Source organism: Helianthus annuus, chromosome 16, assembly GCF_002127325.2.
Source record: "Helianthus annuus cultivar XRQ/B chromosome 16, HanXRQr2.0-SUNRISE, whole genome shotgun sequence".
NCBI classification, from domain to species: domain Eukaryota; kingdom Viridiplantae; phylum Streptophyta; class Magnoliopsida; order Asterales; family Asteraceae; genus Helianthus; species Helianthus annuus.
Window position 1 is genome coordinate 60538783 of NC_035448.2, and position 20236 is coordinate 60559018.

General features: G+C 39.0%; 1 protein-coding gene across 1 annotated transcript; it reads left to right on the plus strand.

The window, feature by feature from the left end:
• Nucleotides 1–535: 535 nt before the first annotated feature.
• On the plus strand, nt 536–2496 carry LOC118488203. Its single transcript, XM_035985430.1, has 4 exons — nt 536–745; nt 1318–1444; nt 1530–1810; nt 1893–2496. The coding sequence occupies exons 1-4, from the start codon at nt 536–538 to the stop codon at nt 2241–2243; spliced, it is 969 nt and encodes a 322-aa protein (XP_035841323.1). The 3' UTR covers nt 2244–2496.
• Nucleotides 2497–20236: the final 17740 nt, after the last annotated feature.

Consider the following 20236-nt stretch of genomic DNA (forward strand, 5'->3'; position numbering starts at 1 on the left):
AAGTGTTTGTGTGTAGTCGTTGCCAGTAGCTTGAGAGTAAAGTGTGCGAATGAAAAAGTGTGTGCCTTAACCGATCCGATCCATCTATTTATAGTAAAAGAAATGTAACAAACTACCCTACTAAACCGGGATCCGGCGGATATTCCTTCTTTGAACGTTGTAGACCATGTCCTTCGGGTTCAACGTCTCTCTTGTAACTAGTTTGCCCGAGTCTTAAGGAGAAGAGGTCCATCTGACCGTTAGTGACCTACAGCTTCTTACCTGCACGTGGTCAATTTAGTTAACACCAGGATATCGCACCAGGATGTTACCAATATCCTGATCCGGTATCCTGGTCACAGGTAAACAATCAAAAGCAGAATATTAGTCAGGATATATATGCTCAGAAAATGGCCCATAACAATTGTCCCCAAATATATCTGTTGGTATACCAATCCAACGAATATATTTTAAAATCCTGTTTCGCAAATCAAGGCAATTAAATCGAGATGACGGTCAAAATTACACCATACAACTTCAACGTGCTTTTAACTCGATGGATATCTACAATGCTCCTATATCTCCTCTCTTCTTGTTTGAAAAGCAGATATCTCCAACGGAGTCTCCAGGTAATTCCTTACTTCTTATTCATTTTCCGTCAATCTCTTTTCCTTTACTTGCAATGGCTACTAGAACTTTTTCTCAAATCGGCGAATCATCTGAGACCTTCATCCAGCAAAACCTTCTCAAGAATCCCGAGAAGGAGGTATGAGCTTTTGATAACGCGGACATTGCGGCATTGAGGGCTTCTGGTGCTTTCCCCGATGGCACGATCTTCAGACCGTTTGATCGATCAATTCGATCAGACGTTTCTTCTGCTGATTGGTCTGCTTCCCGGCATACCCTTTCTTGCTAGGTCTTCGGTACCCCTTTCCCGAATTTATGATGCAATTCTTCCGGACTACCGGTATTTCCTTTACCCAAACCATGCCCATGGTCTGGAGGGTATTAGTCGTACTCAACCAAATTAAAAATCTTCACTATCCCGACCTTTGCATCGAAGATATGCCAATTGCTTACCGCCTCCGATCCCATGGTTCTAGCCAGTTTTTGCTTTTTTCAAATTCCAACAAACCCCTTATTCTTAAAGCCACCAAAAATGAAGACGGATGGCAACACAAATTCTTCTTCGTCAAACGAGACTCCATTGATGAGGGTGCTAGCCTTCTGGTGGAGTGGTTAACCACCGGTAGGATCATGAATGCCCCCACGTACCTCTTAGACTTTTTATTTTCAGCTAATATCTTCTTATTTGATCCTTTTGAAGTGAATTTTAAGGAAGTAGCTCCCCCTAATGCAGAATCAGAAAAAAGAATCAAAGCAGTTTACCAATTACCTGCAAGCGACAGGAGTTTTTCCACACATATCCCGAGTTCCAGTCAATACTCATCGTCCGAAATGTCTGGTAAGGGTTACTTTTGAAATAACTAATTAGTGCAATATAATATAATGAAGGGTAATAAAGATGTAGGACTTTTCCCTTCATGCAGCATCAGCCAAGATCCCTGAAGTTTTCGACCTAGATGAGCTGGACAGTTATTCTGACCAGGTCCAGATCAAGAAAGAACCTAGTCCCAAGGCCACGGCCTCATCCAAGCCCAGCAGCTCCAAGGCCATCATCATTCCCAAACCTTCGCTAGCTACCAAGCCTCGGAGTTCAAGTTCTCGTAAAAGGAAAGAGCCTGATTCTCCCGTTATCTCTGACATATTCCCCTATGAGAATCACGGGTTCATTGAAGCAAGTGGATTTATGACTTCTTTTCTCAACCAGGTCAGTATCCTTGATCTATATCCTGTACCTTACATCACTTATAAGTATTTTTTAAACCAATACCTGTCATCTTACTTTGCAGGGTCTTGAACGTCTGGTTCATCTATATCAAGAATCCTGTGGGCTCAACAAGACGCTTGAATCCAAGTTAAAGAAAGCCGAGGTTACCATCTCCGATCAGGGCATGATTGCAGCCGCCAAGTCTCGGCACTACGAGGAGAAGTTCAAGGCTATGACCCAAGAACACCAGGCCACCCTCAACAAAGCTGCTCTTCATGCCCAAGCGGATCTTGATGTTGCCCACGCTCAACACAAACGGGATATGATCAGCTACCGGGAAAGCCTTAAAGGTTCTGTCGTCACTTCCCTTCTCCAGGCCAGGCTAAAGATGGGCCACGAAGCCAAAGCACTAGGCTTCGAATGCCCTTCTTAGGACATCGATGCCTGGGAAAAAAAGGTAAAGAGTCTCGGCGGCACTTCTGCTAAACCTGCAGCTGAAGGATCTTCAAAGGCAGTCGAAAAACCAACTGATGCTGAGAAGGATGCTGAGGCTGATCCCGAGATGGATGCTGCTGAAAATACCATGAACGAAGAAGGCGCTGCCTCCTAAAACTTATTTCCCTCAAATTTGAGAGTTATGCTTATGTTTGAACAACTTTACTTCTTGTCCTTTGAACAGTTTTTATTTCTGCACTTAAACAACTTGATAGCCGAAGGTGGATGGATCCTAGGTTTTAGGATGAAGCCTTCGGTCATCAACTGGTATTACAATTTCATCTTTCAATTGGCTTCGCTATTGTTTTCTAATTTCTGTCATATATTTCTTAGTTTAAATTTTAACTTTGTAAAAATTTGTGCAACTACCTTTTGAAAATATCCTGATCAATATACTCAGTGATATATTAGGAAAACTTCTTATTAAATAGAATTTCTAAAAATTTAATTAACTTTAGACAAAACTTCTAAATAATAAAAGATAGTCCATTTTCTAAAACCTGTTTTGATAATACTTGTTTGATCAGAGTTTTAATTTTTCAATTCAAGTATCATTTCCCAAATACTCCAATCAAATATCCCGAAACGTATCCCAAAAACACATTTTAAAGACATATCTTAAGGATATATCCTTATTAGGATATTTAAGCCTTAATCAGAGTTAAATAATTCATGTAAGATTCACAAAGGAAAGATCATACCAGGAATCGAGTGTAACCCTAGTATCAAACTCCAACCCCCTTTGCAACTTCTCCCACTAAGATGTCCCCAGTCGAGACACTTAGCCCAATTTTGATCTTTTGAGCTTCACACAATTGCTTTAGAAGGAATGTCCCCTGTGCATGAAGTCTTTAAACACTTCGAAAATTCTTAAACATTAGTTCCAACTGTTTAGACAATTCTTGTGTTATAGGAGTAAAACCCAAAAATATACTGGAGATAAATCCTTAGTATCTTGGGGAAAATCCCATAGGTATCCTGGGGAAAATCCCAAATTTTCATGCGCTACAGGCGGGAGTGTATAAACTCCAAGACTTAGAAAGGTGATAACCTTTAAACCTTAGAGAGTATGAAAATACCCTTTCGTGAGAGAGAGTGATCAATCCTCATATACCTTTAGGATTTAGGATATAGCCAACAGTAACGAAATTGTCAGCCACTTTTACATGAACTGGTCCCGCTACCTTGAACTATTCCAGAATAACTTGCGCTCCAGGCGGGGTGTTTAAACCCAATTCGGAAGAAAGGTGAATACCTTTAAACATGTGAAGGGATCAAGATCCCTTAAACGTGAGAGAGGGGGCCAATCCTCTAATCTTTCGAAGTATCCTGAATGTATATCCCGGAGCTATATCCCGAAGCATATACTGCAAAACATCAGTAAACTAAGGTGGGTATTAGCCTGGCTAACACCCCTCCGATGCTTAAGTTAGTAATGGGTTCAAAACAATAAATAACATCAAAATTTAATAAAAGACGTAGAATCCATACCATCCTGACTTAGAAGTTAAATTCCCTACTCACTTGAAATCGAGTTTTAGATGTATAGCATTCCAGGATCTTGGTAACATATCCCCCTCCATATTCTTGAGTCGGTATGCTCATTTTCCTGATTCTGATTTAACCTCATAGGGTCCTTCCCATTTTGGAGCCAACTTTCCATCAGCAGGATTAATAGTATTCTGAAAAGCCTTTCTCAATACCCAATCTCTAACTTGAAATCTTCTAGTCCTTATATTCTTGTTATATGCTCTAGATATCCTCTGTTGATATGCTGCCATCCTTAGCCTTGCAGCGTCTCTTGTCTCATCAATAGTATCCAGTTCCTGGCATAGGACTTCAGGATTCTGCTCAGGATCCCTGAGGTTGGATCTCGCTGTAGGTATCACCATTTCTGTCGGGATCACCGCTTCTGCTCCAAACACCAAGAAAAACGGGGTTTGGCCAGTTGCACTCTTCACCGTCGTCCTATCAGCCCACAAAACAAAGGGTAATTCTTCTACCCATCTTCCTTTCTTAGCCCCTAGTCTCTTTTTCAAGTTGTTGACAATTATCTTGTTCGAGGATTCTGCTTGTCCATTTGCTTGAGGATGTACCAGAGTAGACGTGATCATTTTGATTCCCCAACTCTTGCAAAAGTCAGTAGTCCTTTTACTTATAAATTGAGATCCATTGTCGCAAATTATCTCAGCTGGTACTCCAAACCTAGTCAGGATGTTCCTTTTTATGAAGGATACCACTTCTTGATCTCTGACCTGAACAAATGCTTCTGCTTCAACCCACTTGGAGAAATAATCCGTCATTGCCAACATGAAAACCTTTCCTCCTGGAGCCTTTGGAAGCTTTCCCACTATATCCATCCCCCATTTCTTAAACGACCAAGGGGTAACAATAGGATACAGTGGTTCAGCAGGCTGATGTAATATATTGCTATGTCTTTGACATGGGTCACATCTCCGAGCATATTCTGCAGCATCTTTTCTCATCGTCGGCCAATAATATCTTGTCCTTAATACTTTTGAGAATAACGACTTGCCCCCAGTATGGTTACCACAATCCCCTTCGTGTATATCCTGATGCACGTCTTTGGTTTCGGGATCCTCCAAGCACCTCAGATATGGTCCTGCAAGAGATTTCTTATACAAAACATTATTTATAATAGTGAATCGTGATACCTTCATTCTAAAGGCCTTAGGATTCTCATTCTTTGGGATGTGTCCTTCCTTGAGATATCTCATGATTGGAGCCGTCCAGGACTTTGGATCCTCCTCGGGATAGTTGTCATCAGGATCCTGAATACTTATTACTCCCTTATCTTGAGGATTCGTTGCAGGATATAGGATATGTAATATTGGTATTCGGGTTCCTTTCGGTATCCTGACCGATGATCCCAGATTTGCCAAGGCATCAGCTTCAGCATTATCCTCTCTTGGTACCTGTTCAAGTGTAAAAATATCGAAATATCCTGCTATTTTTTTGAGAATTTCGAGATACTCGATTAACTTCTCTCCTTTAACTGCGTAGGTTCCATTAAAATGATTAGTGATTAACAAAGAGTCAACATATACTTGCAAATTCTTGATACTCATATTTTTAGCCAACTCTAATCCTGCAATCAAAGCTTCATATTCTGCCTCATTATTAGTAGCAGGAAATTCACACCTAATAGCCTGGGGTAATATGTCCCCCTATGGCGATTTTAGTAGTATACCTAGACCGGCACCTCTTACATTAGATGCACCATCAGTATACAATGTCCAGCATTCTAAGTTTTCTCCTAGCTGCTGTACTTCTAGGTCTACTTCATTTTGAATGTCACTACTGAAATCAGCCACAAAGTCAGCTAAAGCTTGAGACTTTACGACATTTCTAGGTTCATACACTAAGTAGTAAGCACTTAATTTCACTGACCACTTAGCCATTCTACCCGACAACTCGGGTTTCCTAAGCACATTCTTAACAGGATAATTAGTTCTAACATGAATCCTATGCGTTTCAAAATAATGTCTAAGTTTCGTTGATGCCATAACTAGGGCTAATATCAATTTTTCTAGATGGAAATATCTAGTTTCCGCATATAATAAACTTTTACTAACGTAATAGACAGGATACTGCTGACCTTCATGATCCTTTATAAGGACAGCACTTACTGCATTCCCTGACACTGCAAGATACAGGGACAATGGTTCGCCATCCTCAGGCTTCATCAATAAGGGTGCGGTTGAAAGATACTGCTTCAAGTCTTGCAAGGCTGCTTCATGCTTTGCTCCCCATTCAAACTTCTTATTCTTCTTGAGGATATCGTAAAATTCCTTGCACTTTTCCGAGGATCTTGAAATAAATATGTTCAACGCTGCTACTCGGCCTGTTAACCGTTGAACATCTTTCATATTCGAAGGTGATTTTATATCCAGGATAGCTTTAATCTGCTCCGGGCTTGCCTCTATCCCTCTTTTGGTCACCATATATCCTAAAAACTTTCCTGCCCCCACTCCGAAATGGCACTTAGCAGGATTCAATTTCATGTTATATTGATCCAGGATATCGAACGCTCCCTTAATATCCTGGAGGTGATCCTCAGCCTTTTTAGATTTCACCACCATATCGTCAATATGTACCTCCATGGTGTCCCCCAGCTTGTCTTTAAACATCATGTTTACCAACCTCTGGTATGTTGCACCTGCATTTTTCAAACCAAAGGGCATAGCAGTATCACAATAAATACATGTGGGTGTCATGAAAGCAGTATCCTCCTGATCAGAGGGTTCCATTTGGATTTGCTGAAATCCTGAAGAGGCATCCACGAAGGTTAACATCTCGTGGTCGGCGGTAGCATCTACCATTGAATCAATATGAGGTAGAGGAAACGGGTCTTTCGGACAGGCTTTGTTTAAGTCTGTGTAGTCTACACAAACTCTCCATTTCCCATTTTTCTTTTGTACCACGACTACATTTGCAATCCATTTAGGAAACTTCACTTCTCTAATCATCTTGCTCCTTAGTAGTTTTTCAACTTCCTCTTGGATGATCACATTTCGCTCCGTAGCAAATTTCCTTCTCTTTTGTTGGACCGGCTTGAATGACCTGTCAATACCGAGCTTATGTGTTATAATATCCTTTGAAATACCTGTCATATCCTCGTGCTTCCATGCGAATGTTGACATCCTGCATTTCAAAAAATTTGTCAATTGATTTTCAATATCCTGAGGGATATTGGTTCCTACGAGCACCGAGATATCCGGATTATCCTGATCCAGGACAACTTTCTTTACATCCTGCTCCGAAGCTTCCGTGATATCCTGGGCCCGCATCTTTAGTTGCTATGCTGCATTAGGCTTGGTTGAGGATTTCATTGAGGTTGAGTAGCATTCCTTCGCCTCCTGCTGATCACTATCAACCTTGACAAACCCCCAAGGGGTAGGGATCTTGATGCACTGATGATAAGTCGATGGCACAACCTTCATATCATGGATCCATGGCCTGCCTAGTATGATGTTATAGCAGGATAGGGAGTCCATCACACAGAAACGTTGTATCGAGTTGACCCCTTCAACATATACTGGTAACTTTATCTCCCCTACGGTATTCCTAGCTTCCCCACTGAAGCCAACGAGCACGGTGGATTTCGAAGTATTGTCCATCGGAGATACGTTCATCCTTTTCAATGTTTCCAGCAGAATTATGTTGACAGAGCTGCCATTATCCACTAATATCCTACGTACAAAATGGTTAGCAACATATAATGTTATTACGAGGGCATCATGGTGAGGATCCTGGACAGTATCCCTGTCATCACTGTCGAAAGTGATCACTTTGTCAGTTGTGAGGGTAGTCATTCTGGCTGGTCTGTCTCCCCTTTCAGTCTTAGCCTCCTTTGCATGTCTCTTGGCTGCAGAACATGAAGTCCCACAAATGTCGGATCCTCCTGAAATAAAGTTAATTATTTTGGCGTCTGCTGGGGGTGATGCTGCTTGTTCAGGATCCTTCTCAGGATCCTCCCCTTTATTTTTCTTTCTTCCCAGCAAATCCTTCAGATATCCCTTGCTCAATAGGTAGCTTATTTCTTTCGTAGAGCAATGCAATCCTCAGTCATATGTCCGGAATCTTCATGGAAGGCACACCATTTGGATTTATCCTTCCAATCAGCTTTTTGTTGATTCTTCCGAGGCCACCTAGCTTTGTCTCCTAAACCCTGCATAACATACATTAACTCAGGTATATTAACGGAAAAGCAATATTCAGATAATTCAGAATATTCTTCAGGATCCTCGTCTTCAACAGCGTTCACTTTCTTGTTGTCATTTCTCCCATATGGCTTGGAGCGATACGGTTTATACGAGGATCCTGATTTCCTGTTAGTTGATTCGTAGGTTGAGGTAGAATTCATCCTCTCTTGCATCTTTTTGTCATCTTCCAAGCGAATATATCTCAAGGCCCTGTTACGAGCTTCATCGAGATTCCTGCAGGGATTCATTACAAGATCCTGATAAAACTGAGAATCTTTTTGTAATCCTATCTTAAAAGCCTGCACAGCTGTTGCAACATCAAGATGTGGGATATCCAAGGATTCCCGACTAAACTTGTTCACATAATCCCTCAAGGATTCCTGAGGTCCTTGAGTTATCCTGTAAAGATCACTGGTTAGTTTCTCAAAACTCCGGCTACAAGAAAACTGACTATTAAATAAATTAACCAAATGAGCAAACGAAGTAATCGAGTGAGGAGGAACATTTAACAACCATTTTAAGGCTGATCCTGTCAAGGTAGAACCAAAACCCTTGCACAAGCATGCTTCCTTGAGCTCCGGAGGGATAAGGTTAATCTCCATTCTTTCTCTATACTGAGCAATATGCTCTTCAGGATCTGTAGTCCCATCATACAGTTTCATGTTGGGGGTTTGAAATCTCTTTGGGATTTCAGCGTCACAAATAGGATATGCAAAGCGGGATATCCTGTGGCTGTCTTGGGACACTTTCAGAATTGGCTGGACCACTCTAGGTACACTGGATATCATGTCCTTCAATTTTTGAAGCTCCCTAGTAAATGTTGACGTCATACCTACATCCTGCAAAGAGCCATTATTGTTAGTAGCAAGAATATTATTATTTGACACGTTACCGGTACGAGGATTCTGGCCATATCCTGAAGCATATCCTGAGCTCCTCACAGTAGACATCCTGACCGAGGAGGGTATCTCAGGAGTGTGATTCTAAGTATGGCTTGGCACGATATTCCCCCGGTTATCCTCAGTGTAAACTGCAGAACTGAAGTTCAAAGCCCTAGGCTGCAAAGGAGTGACAGTTTCTTCAGCAGATCTACTTGGGCCGGATTTCAAGAGTTGTATCTCTTTCATTAGCATCTGATTAGTTTCCTGCTGCTGCCTCATCTGTTCCTGTACACTACCAAACAAATTTAGAATTTCATCATTAGAAGCCAAAACAGGACCAGATCCCTGGGTACTGGGAGCGGGGATGACATCCCGAGTCACATGGCTCTCAGTTCCGTGTGAAGAAGTTTGCATTCTTGGAGGAGGAGGTGGGAGCACCGAACCAATTGTTGCAGAGGTTGTAGCAGACATGGTAGAAGAGCTCATGTTTGATCTCGAGGCCATTGAAAACAGTGTAGCAAAAAGTTTTGACAATAAAAAACCGAGTAATGATTTTACTAAAGCTTTTAGTAAAAGTAGCGCCACTTGCCCCACGGTGGGCGCCAAATTGTTTTGGTCAAAAATTACCGAAGCAATTAAGTGATCAAATTAGTTAAGTGAGGTAGTGTGCTAGAAATGAGTGTCGAAAATATGTTAATCAAGTTAATTGTAAAAACAGTTTAAGGATACGGCTCAGGATATAGAGCTGTATCTATGATCAAACGATGACCGAAAAATGTAAAGGGGTGACACGAGATGTACGAGGAAAGCCCTTGATAAATCTAGATCGTCGACACAAAACCTCGGGAGCTGACAATCGCAGCTCCCTTGTTCTTCTATTACTTCAAATATCAGGATACAGTGCAGGATGTGATACGGATCCACTAAGTGTTACAATGTGATTCGAGTACAAGTGTTTGTGTGTAGTGGTTGCCAGTAGCTTGAGAGTAAAGTGTGCGAATGAAAAAGTGTGTGTCTTAACCGATCCGATCCATCTATTTATAGTAAAAGAAATGTAACAAACTACCCTACTAAACCGGGATCCGGCGGATATTCCCATCTTTGAACGTTGTAGACTAGGTCCTTCAGGTTCAACGTCTCTCTTGTAACTGGTTTGCCCGAGTCTTAAGGAGAAGAGGTCCATCTGACCGTTAGTGACCTACAGCTTCTTACCTGCACATGGTCAATTTAGTTAACACCAGGATATCGCACCAGGATGTTACCAATATCCTGATCCGGTATCCTGGTCACAGGTAAACAATCAAAAGTAGAATATTAGTCAGGATATATATGCTCAGAAAATGGCCCATAACAGTCACGATTAAGAATCGGTATCCATTACCAAGAATCGATGATCTGTTTGATCAGTTGCAAGGAGCTCGATTTTTCTCTAAAATCGATTTACGCTCTGGATATCATCAATTAAAGGTACAGGAAGAGGAGATTCCTAAGACCACATTTAGAACAAGGTATAGCCATTATGAATTTACTGTTATGCCATTTGGTTTAACCAATGCCCCAGCTGCATTTATGGACATGATGAAACAAATATGTAAGCCGTATTTGGATAAATTCATAATTGTCTTTATAGATGATATTCTCATTTACTCAAAGAATAGAGAGGAACATGCGCATTTGCACGCACTTCTAAGTTTACTAAGGAAAGAAAAGCTTTATGCAAAGTTTTCAAAGTGCGAATTTTGGTTAGAACAGGTACAATTTCTCGGACACTTAGTCAATCATGAAGGAATTCATGCGGATTCCACCAAGATCGATGTCACACCCTGGCTTTGCGGAAGCGTGGGTTTATTTGGTGTGACTTCTTAATACCATAGCTTAATCAAAACAAGTTATATGAAAGTAAAACCATGCAGATCATCCATTGATTAAAGTCTTAAAAACAAAATACCACAAAATAGTTTTAAAATGTCGACACATGCAACGGAATAACAAACTAAAAACGTTGTTTAGAAGACATAACCACAAACATAAAACAGACGTAGTTTAAGAACTGTGACTCGTCCAGGCAAGAGCCACAACCCCTAAACTTGGATGACCTCATTTCTCTTACGCAACGTGAAAACGTAGCATACCTTGCCAGATCCTTTAATTCCCTGAAATACATGTAAGTTGGAAAAAAAATCAACAAAAATGTTGAGCGAGTTCATGTAAAGTGAGAATGTAAAACCGTCGTAAGTATAAAAATCCCTGGTATGTAGCAAATAAGGAAAAAGAGATCACCAATGGTTTGCAAGGCCATTGATATGTGTGATGTGCAGTAGGAAGACTCAAACCTAGCAGATTTTTGCGTCGGGTACCAAGTCACCCCGAGGTCCGTACTGTTGGGCCTGGGGCTGGGCTCGCTACACCCAGATAGATCTACCGCTATTGTCCCTCGGTCCTATACTGAGGATTAATGGCCTTTAGTTCCCGCCTACCACTCACATGATCTAAGTAGTAACCCTCCTTACCATGTGTAAAAGTACTCATAATCATAGTAACATGTATTTCACCCCCGCAGTTTAAAAACTGAAAATAGTTAAGAGAAAAGAGGGACATGAACTCACCGTAGTGTGTCTCTAACTAGAAATCTCCCAGTCAACCTGCTGTGCGATGACCTACACGTACTAACTTCTATTAGACGGACGGCCGTGCCTTAGCTTAAGGTTTAAGTTTTTGGGAAATAGTTAGACAACTATTTCGTGTTTACACTTCTTAATTATGTATTAGTTATATTCCTTCCCAAGGATGGGGGTTTTAATACATGTGCGTTTATATAATTCCAAGGCTTTATTATTAAGTCCCACTTAATAAAATATACTTCAATTCATTTGTCCAAAACATTCTATCTCCAAAATATAAATATTTTCCCAAAAATATTATATTTTATTACATATAATTTTCCAAAACAGTACTTTTATCAAAATACGCATTTAAGAGTATTTTTCCGAAAATACGTAAGTTACATTTAAAGTTCGGGTAGGAATAATAATACCGGTGTAACTTAAATATTTATTGTGAGGGCGTTGGTATTGTTTTGGAGTCGTTATTATTCAGTATGTTCTAGTAATATTATTTTCACTCTAAAAATAATATTTACGTAGTTCACAAAATAATCATGAAATTCACACAAGTGTTATTATGAAAAATATATACTCTAAATATATATTTTAGCAAGTTTTATTTATGAAAATCCCACCTTCGACACTTGGAAGTTTTGTAATAAAATCATGGCAAAATTTATTTGGGAAAACAAGTTAAAAATATATTTGTAGCACTTGTTGCAAAAATATTTTCCAAGTGTTATATTTCTGAAAAAATTTCGCCAGAGTTTCCTCTATAACTGGAGGTGGCCACGCTTTCTAGCGTATCATTTTCTTTTCAAAATTCAATCAACAATTTGCCCAACATCAACAAACAATATTCAAACATCAAACTAGTCAAAAATATACCTAATCGCAAACACATGAACTTGTAGGTTATGTAAAAGTATGTAGTAATCTTTCAATATTTTTAGTAGATCTTTCTATCCTTGTAAATAAAATCGGTTTCTTGAAAATCTTATTTTTAAAGAAAGTGTAAGTTTACAACTTCTAGTACAAGGTTTACGAAAATATTTCTTTGTTAAAACTTTTTGTCACACAAGTGTTTACACACTTGTTTGTTCACAAAAATGCCTTTGTTTTACCAAAGATCCGGCTTTTAAACATGGTTTCATCTTACACTTGGTTCTTCGAAAATACCACTTGTAGATCTTTAGATCTACTAGTTTTGAACTTCATTTTACAAGAAAAACTACTTTTACACAAGTTCATGTTTTATGTTTGAAAGGGTTCGTCATCTAGGAGCTTTACTACTTAACATAAGGCTAGTTCATGTTCCATGAACATGATCTAGCATGGTTTGATGACGATCCATTCCAACACTAGCAATCAACAACATAAAATAATCATAACAAAACAAGATTCATGAGTTTTACACTATTATTTATTCTTTAACCAACAAGTTCATCTTCTTTACAAGACTTTAACTTTTGATCTCTAGTGTTTATGATTTTTATCCGACAACTCTCTTATTAATCACTTTAGACAAGATCAAGAGGGTGTTTAGAATCACTTACTACTAGCTCAAGGCTAGGGAAGAATCTAGGCGAAAAATAGGTGGTTAATAGCGTCGTAGAGAGGTCCTTGTGATTCCGTAAGCACCGGGTCTTCTTGTATGAGATCCTTCACCTTTGTGTACGCTTGGAATTGCAAGATCAAAATTGAAGGATGGTGTTGATGGTGCTTGGGTCTTCGGCCGAACTCAAAGAGAGGGAGAGGAGAAGAACAAGTTTTGTTGTGTTGGTGTTTAAGTGAATGTGTAATCTTATGGTCTTATTTATAGACCATTTAACATAATTAACCTTTGGATCAAGTGCCTACTAGATATGAGACAAACAAGATTTAAAATAATCAAAATGGTGAGGGTGTGTCCCACATGGGACGATTTCGGTTCAAGGGGTGGGGGGGGGGGTGTAAATGGGTTGGATTTGGACTAGATAGTTAAAGTCTAGTTATGTTAAGTTAGAAATTAAGATAGGTTATTTGTGTGTTATAATTTATAACGGATGTTAGGGTATTCGGGGATCCTAACTGGCTCAGAAAAAGGAAAATAGTGTCAATGACAATATTTTTATGTTCCGGGTAAAGTCCGGTTGTTCGGTTGGATACTGATCCGTTAAAGTGCTTAATAAGCATTTAAAGTGTCCTTAATGTTATTTTTAGTGACACAAAGGATTCCCGACACTTTGGAAAGTGTGTAGTATTATTTTCCCATGTTTTTGCACTTTACTAGTTATATTAAATGCTGAATTTTGTATTAAAGTGCAGGATTTTGTGTTTAAATCATGTTTTAGGCATATCCGGTCACTATAACTAATACCTAGTGACGCAGTTCTTCAATCCTCACCTCCCTACACTTCCTACTAGTGTAGTAAACTATTCCTAGCTCATACTGGCCTTAGAGACAGTGTCTGTCTGGTGCTGGCTACGTCAGCACGTTTATTGGGTTATCCGTTCATTGTGCTACTGTGCTATTGTGCATCAAGTTTGTCACTATAGTTCTGTGTTAATAAATGAAGTGTCAGCAATAAGGTATGATGCATGTATATGCATGTAGCAGAAATCAAGTAGCAGTTTAACCACAATTTTAAGCAAGCACAGTAATTAAGCACTAATTAAATATAAATTAATTCGTACGGATACCTGATTTGGTGAGGGCTGTCACAATCGAGGCTATTACTAAATGGAAAACCCCTGAGTCACCAACCGAGGTTAGAAGTTTCTTAGGATTGGCCGGTTATTATAGAAGATTTATTCAAGATTTTTCTAGAATAGCCATTCCCTTAACTAAGCTAGCCTGTAAATCTGTTATGTTTGAATGGGACCAAAACAGGAAGAAGCCTTTAGAATTCTTAAGCAAAGATTAACCAATGCACCCATACTAGCGTTACCAGAAGGAACTGAAGACTTTGTAGTCTATTGTAACGCTTCTAAGTTAGGTTATGGATGTGTGTTGATGCAACGTTAAAAGGTTATTGCTTATGCATCTAGAAAACTTAAGAATCATGAAGAGAATTACTCAACCCATGATTTGGAATTAGGAGCCATAATTTTTGCTTTGTAAATTTGGAGACATTACCTTTACGGTAGTAAGTTTACCATTTTCACTGACCATAAGAGTTTAAGGTATGTTTTCGGACAAAAGGAGTTGAATATGAGACAAAGACGCTGGATGGAGATACTTAGTGATTATGATTGTAACATCCAAAATCATGCAGGGAAGGCAAATTTCGTGGCTGATGCTTTAAGTCGAAAGTATCATAAAAAGCCAAAAAGAGTATGTTCTCTTAAATTAAATCTACAAGTAGATTTAAATGAACAAATTAGAAAAGCACAAGAATCAGTAATCAAGGATGATACTGAAAAGTTAAAAGGAATGATTAAGGAATTAGAATAAGGAACTCTCACACCCCAATTTTTCCACGTGTCACCGGTGGGCCCGGTGGGGAGTATAGTGACGTAGTTGGCATCATCATAGGCAAACAACACAATATATAAATGCACAGCGGAAGCAAAAGATAAATATATTACATTCCGAATATAAGTAATGTCAAAGTATTAAACGGAAGGTAAAGGATCCACAGGCGGATCAATAAAAGAAAACTGTTTAATAGACTTTAGGCATCTAGAACTTGCAAGATTCCCTAGTGACGCCCCGAGCTCCCAGCCAATTACGCATAGTACCTGTCACTTAACCTTTTGGAAAATACGTCAGTTTACACTGGTAAATACAATTAACTGACTCAATTTGGAAAAAGAGTTTGAAAAGTGATTCGAGTGCAAACGGCACAAAATATCTTGACACATTGATTAAAATGCACAGAGGCAAGATTAATCTTTATACTTGGGACAATTTTATTAATAAAAATCTTGTATCCGATTTACATGGTTGTCCAACATTTAGGGCCGGTGATTATACAATACAAGCCGGACAAGATTAATCGACACACCACAAATATAATCTCACAAGAAGATACCCTTACGAGTGAGTATACGTTATACATATGCAACAGGAGGTGTTTTGCCTACACCTTGTGCTTACGTCGTGGCCATTCACTTTTTAAAATGAGCCAAGGATATCCAGGACACGGTCATTAACCCCCAATGTTATTTGTTATCAATCAATACAGATTAAAACGGGATTATGCAATTTAATCATCTCCGATTAAACGGTTTCTACACCCGACCAAGCGGTATTTTTATAATACCGTATCCCAAGCCCGTATAAGGGAAAATAAGTTAAAAGTATTTACTTGAGCTAGCTCCTGTCTTAAATAGCAAGAATAATAACTCAGCCGTATTCCTAAGTAAGCGTAGGTACAATTTACCGGGAAGCTCTAGTCTGGAACGATGGTATAAATAACCAATTAGACTGCTAACGGGTCTTTAATTAAGCCTAAGCTTAGACCGGTTAGTCTGAAAGAAATATACGGTTAAGACGCATGATTAAGCGAAAGACCGGATAGAATGTGATTTAGACCCGACAAGTTTGAATACTTGTATAATGTGGGTATACTAAATACATTCTGGATTTTGAGATAAAAATGATAACGTTTGACCCGTTTCGGTCAATTTACGCAAACTAGTTACGTAAACCGAACCGAACACAAAAAGGGCGTTACGGGTAACCAAAAGAGTCATATGCAAGTTCCCTGAGATAATATGCTTTAAATATGATATAATATCAGCAAGTTATGTCATATTATGCCCCGAATGTATTTAAACTCAATTTACGCCTCATAAGGGCATTTTGGTCATTTAAAAGATTATGAAAGAGTCAATTTGGTAATCTGAGTTACAGGTCTGATTTATACAGTAAATATACTTAATTTGCCATATTATAACAGTAGGGTATGACCCGTAGACAAAACTTATCATTTAAAATCAAACTATGCACCGTAGGGGTATTTTAGTAATTTCACAAGGGCTAAAAACGACAAAACTGGAAATCTGAGTTCAAAATCTTATACTTACTGTTATTATATGAAGATATGCTAAATACATCAGTAGGTATGAGTCTTACATGTTTAATATGAGTATAACGCTTACAATGCGCTAAAAACGCTAAAAATGCGATTTAGAGCCGTTTCCGGGTTTTTAAAAGAAAGCTGAGATTTTTATATTTCCAGAATGCTCAAAATAATTTATTTAACAAATAAAATCAGTAGAAAAAGGTTTGGGGTCAAAAGGATGTATAAAACTCATTTTATGGCTTAAACGGTCAAAACCGGCATTAACCGAATCGACTTAGCGACCTATGATGCGTTCAGCCAAAAATTAAATAAAAATCATCAAAAATCCCAAAATATTATATAACATCAGTGGGTAAAAAGTTTCATATCAAAAAGTGGCCTCAATTAGGTTATACGCTAAATGCGCCGTTTATTAAACATAAAGATATAGTTTTACGCTATCGGCCATAACTCAAAATCTGGACCACCAACTGATCTGAAATTTTCGGTGCAAGTTTATAAATTAATAATAAAGATTTCTACTCTTTCACTTTTCCAAAAATCACGTTTTATATCAAAAAGGGCAAAATAGTCAACTTTTAAGCATAATCGGAAACATGCATATACATTGGTTAAGCATAGACTCAAGATGCAAAAATTCCAGAGAGTTAAACTAAAATAAAAATGGTCAAAAATAAACTCTAATACAGATCTCAAACATGCATGCATGGATCCGAATCGAGAGTCAACGAAAAAGTCGTTTTACAAGACTTTCGGTTCCGATCCGAGTTTATACTAATGATTGTCGAGTTGATTATGCTAAAACACATTTTTGTATTCATTATAAGTTATTTTTGATGATCAAACTGATTGCATGTCATCTACATTACCATTTATGCTATATTTCGCAAAAACGATTTCTGTTGACTTTTTAAGAACATCTTTGACTCGACAAATAGCATGCTTAGAGTGGGAATCAGAGAATACCCTTTTGAGGGTTTGTTTCCCACATAAATACCAACTTATAAGTGGTTTCAATTTGAGAAATGACAGAGCCAATTTCGTTTAATCGAAAAGTCAAACTTTATGAACAACGGTTTGACTCTTAACTAATAATCTATGCTAGAACGGATTTGAGGATAATATGAATGCTTACAAAGGTCCTAATGAAGCCTAGAAAACACTTGGAGGCTGCCTTGTCGATCAGATTGCTCCTGGAAAGCCTTGAGAGTTCTTGCAAGTTGTGGGTGTTCTTGTTACTATCACAAGTGCCTCAAAAAATGGAGAAATGAGCTGATTTATAAAGGAAATCAGATGTTGTAAGGAGTCTACAGGTGCCTATACTTGCATGTCCATCCATTGGTGCATTTAGGAGGTGATCCCAGCTGTTTCCCACAAAAAAAAAATGGACTAAACAGCCCCTGATTCGCAAAAAGCTGCACCTGGGCTGCCAAACTTGGATTAAAAATGGCAGCTTTGGTCCCTGTCTTTGCACGCGAGGTTTCGGCTATTTATTTTGACTCGTAAACCCTCAAATCTGGTTTTTAAGTACCTTGGGACATTTACCAACATGGTAATGTCCTCGGATAACTTTGCGCTCACCCGAAAAGCCATGAAATTCGACGTTGACGCTTTAACCCCTCAAGTACGGTTTTGGCCATAACTTTCTCATACGATAACGAAACTTCATGAAATTTTTACCACATATTCTAGTGAGTATATTTTAGCATCACAAAGCTTCGGGTCTGCCAAAAGTTCACTCAGAGGTATAAATTCAACATGTTGACACTTTTAGCCCCTATAGTTTGTAATTCCTCACTTTTGTGCAATTTCCGCTTCGTATGATCCATGATCCATCTGTTTAAGGTTATAAACATTATGTAGGGTTATTATAGAGTCTATTTACCCATTGTTGACACTTTGGACCCTTACGTTCCATAGTTTCCACCGTTTGTCAACTTTAGTCCCTCTAAAGTTTGTTTTTGCATATGCAAAGTCTATGACACGGGTCAATACATCATTGGACGTAAATTTTCGAGGTGTTACAGGAACAGATGGAATTTGGAGATTCCATTAGAAAAGAATATGGGTACCTAAATTAGGAAACCTACGTCACCGTATATTAGACGAAGCCCATAAGTCTAAGTATACAATGCATCCTGGAAGTGATAAGATGTATCAGGACTTAAGAAAGAATTTCTGGTGGATAGGGATGAAAAAGGATATAGCAGCTTATGTTTCTAAATGTCTAACTTGTTCACAAGTCAAAGCTGACCACCAGAAACCCTCAGGTTTATTGCAGCAGTTAGAAATGCCAGTATGGAAATGGGAATTGATAACAATGGATTTTGTTACCAAATTACCCAAAACAAGAAAAGGTAATGATACGATCTGGGTGATTGTTGACAGGCTAACTAAATCAACCCATTTTCTACCAATGAAGGAAACCTTTAGTATGGAGCAGTTAGCTAAATTATATGTAAATGAAATAGTTTCATTGCATGGAATTCCTTTATCAATTGTTTCTAATAGGGATAGCCGTTTTACCTCTCATTTTTGGACAAGTTTCCAAAACGGAAGAAAATTTAAGTACTTTCAGTTTTGTCAACTGATCGAGTTGACAGATATGGTTCCTAAGTAAAACCCTTACGAGTTTGGTCCTAGGTTCCCAAAGGTCCTAGGTATAAGTTTTCCTGATTCTCCTAATTTCGCATCTCGTGTAGATCCGGTTTGTACATTGTGTAGGAAGTACTATTTTGTCTATGTCTAAAATAAGTCATTGTCCCACAATTTCGCCCTGGTATACTTTCTTCCGGAATTCACTACTAATGACGCTCGATCGTTTACCAGTCGGGTAATAGTAGTTGTGTCCCCACAGTCAGTTATGTAAGAGGTTCATTAATCCTTAGCAAGAGTCACTGACTCTGGTGGGTTAGCTCGTTCGGCTCCTGGTAGTTGATGTTTACTTGAAAATCATCATCCTTCTTTTTGACGAGCAAAAATGGGGTTACCCAAAAGGGAATTTTGGTCTGTTATCTTCCTTCTCTATCAACTTCTGAAACTACACTGTCAATTTCTGCATTCCCGAAGGTGTAAGTCGTTGAGGGGTATTGACTGCAGGTGCGACGCCTGGGATTAATCTGATGCGAAACTTGACTAGCCATGGAGGAGAAAATTCTGGCAAATCCTCGAGGAAGACCTCAGGATATTTCCTTGTCATAGGAATATCTTCGTGCTTTAGTTCTTCGGCTCCTCCTGTCCCCGACATGGGCCAAGAAACAACATATTCTTTACGCAACATCCTTCATGCCTTCAAGCAATTTGCAGGTTATAGAGGCGTATCTTGCTTCATGAGTCACGATTGCTTCGTCGTTCGACTTCGGAATGCGGATAACGATCTCCGCTTGGTTGCTCGACCGCGAGTCCATCCTAGTTACTATGTCGAGGCCGTTTATTAACCAGTCTTATCAAGAGTGGGTCGTCTAACTTACCCTCTACTAAACTAAGTATATTCCTAAATTCATGAGATGCGAGGCTATGGCCGGCATTGGTATCAAATAACATGGATGCAAAAATTTTGGGTTGATAAAGAACGTACTAGTAACCATTTCTGGATCTTGGCATGCTTTACGAGCTCCGATGTTGGATGCTTCTTCATGGTCTTGGTTAATCTCCCTTGGGCAATCTTTCCCAGGTTGCCCCATACCACCGCAGTTATAACATCCCTTAC

Excerpts from the sequence above, each read along its gene's own strand:
- LOC118488203 (XM_035985430.1), top strand. The coding sequence starts at position 536 with ATGGATATCTACAATGCTCCTATATCTCCTCTCTTCTTGTTTGAAAAG. Across the intron at positions 746-1,317 it reads TCAAGAATCCCGAGAAGGAG|GAAGTAGCTCCCCCTAATGC; the intron begins GTATGAGCTTTT and ends GTGAATTTTAAG. Across the intron at positions 1,811-1,892 it reads TGACTTCTTTTCTCAACCAG|GGTCTTGAACGTCTGGTTCA; the intron begins GTCAGTATCCTT and ends CTTACTTTGCAG.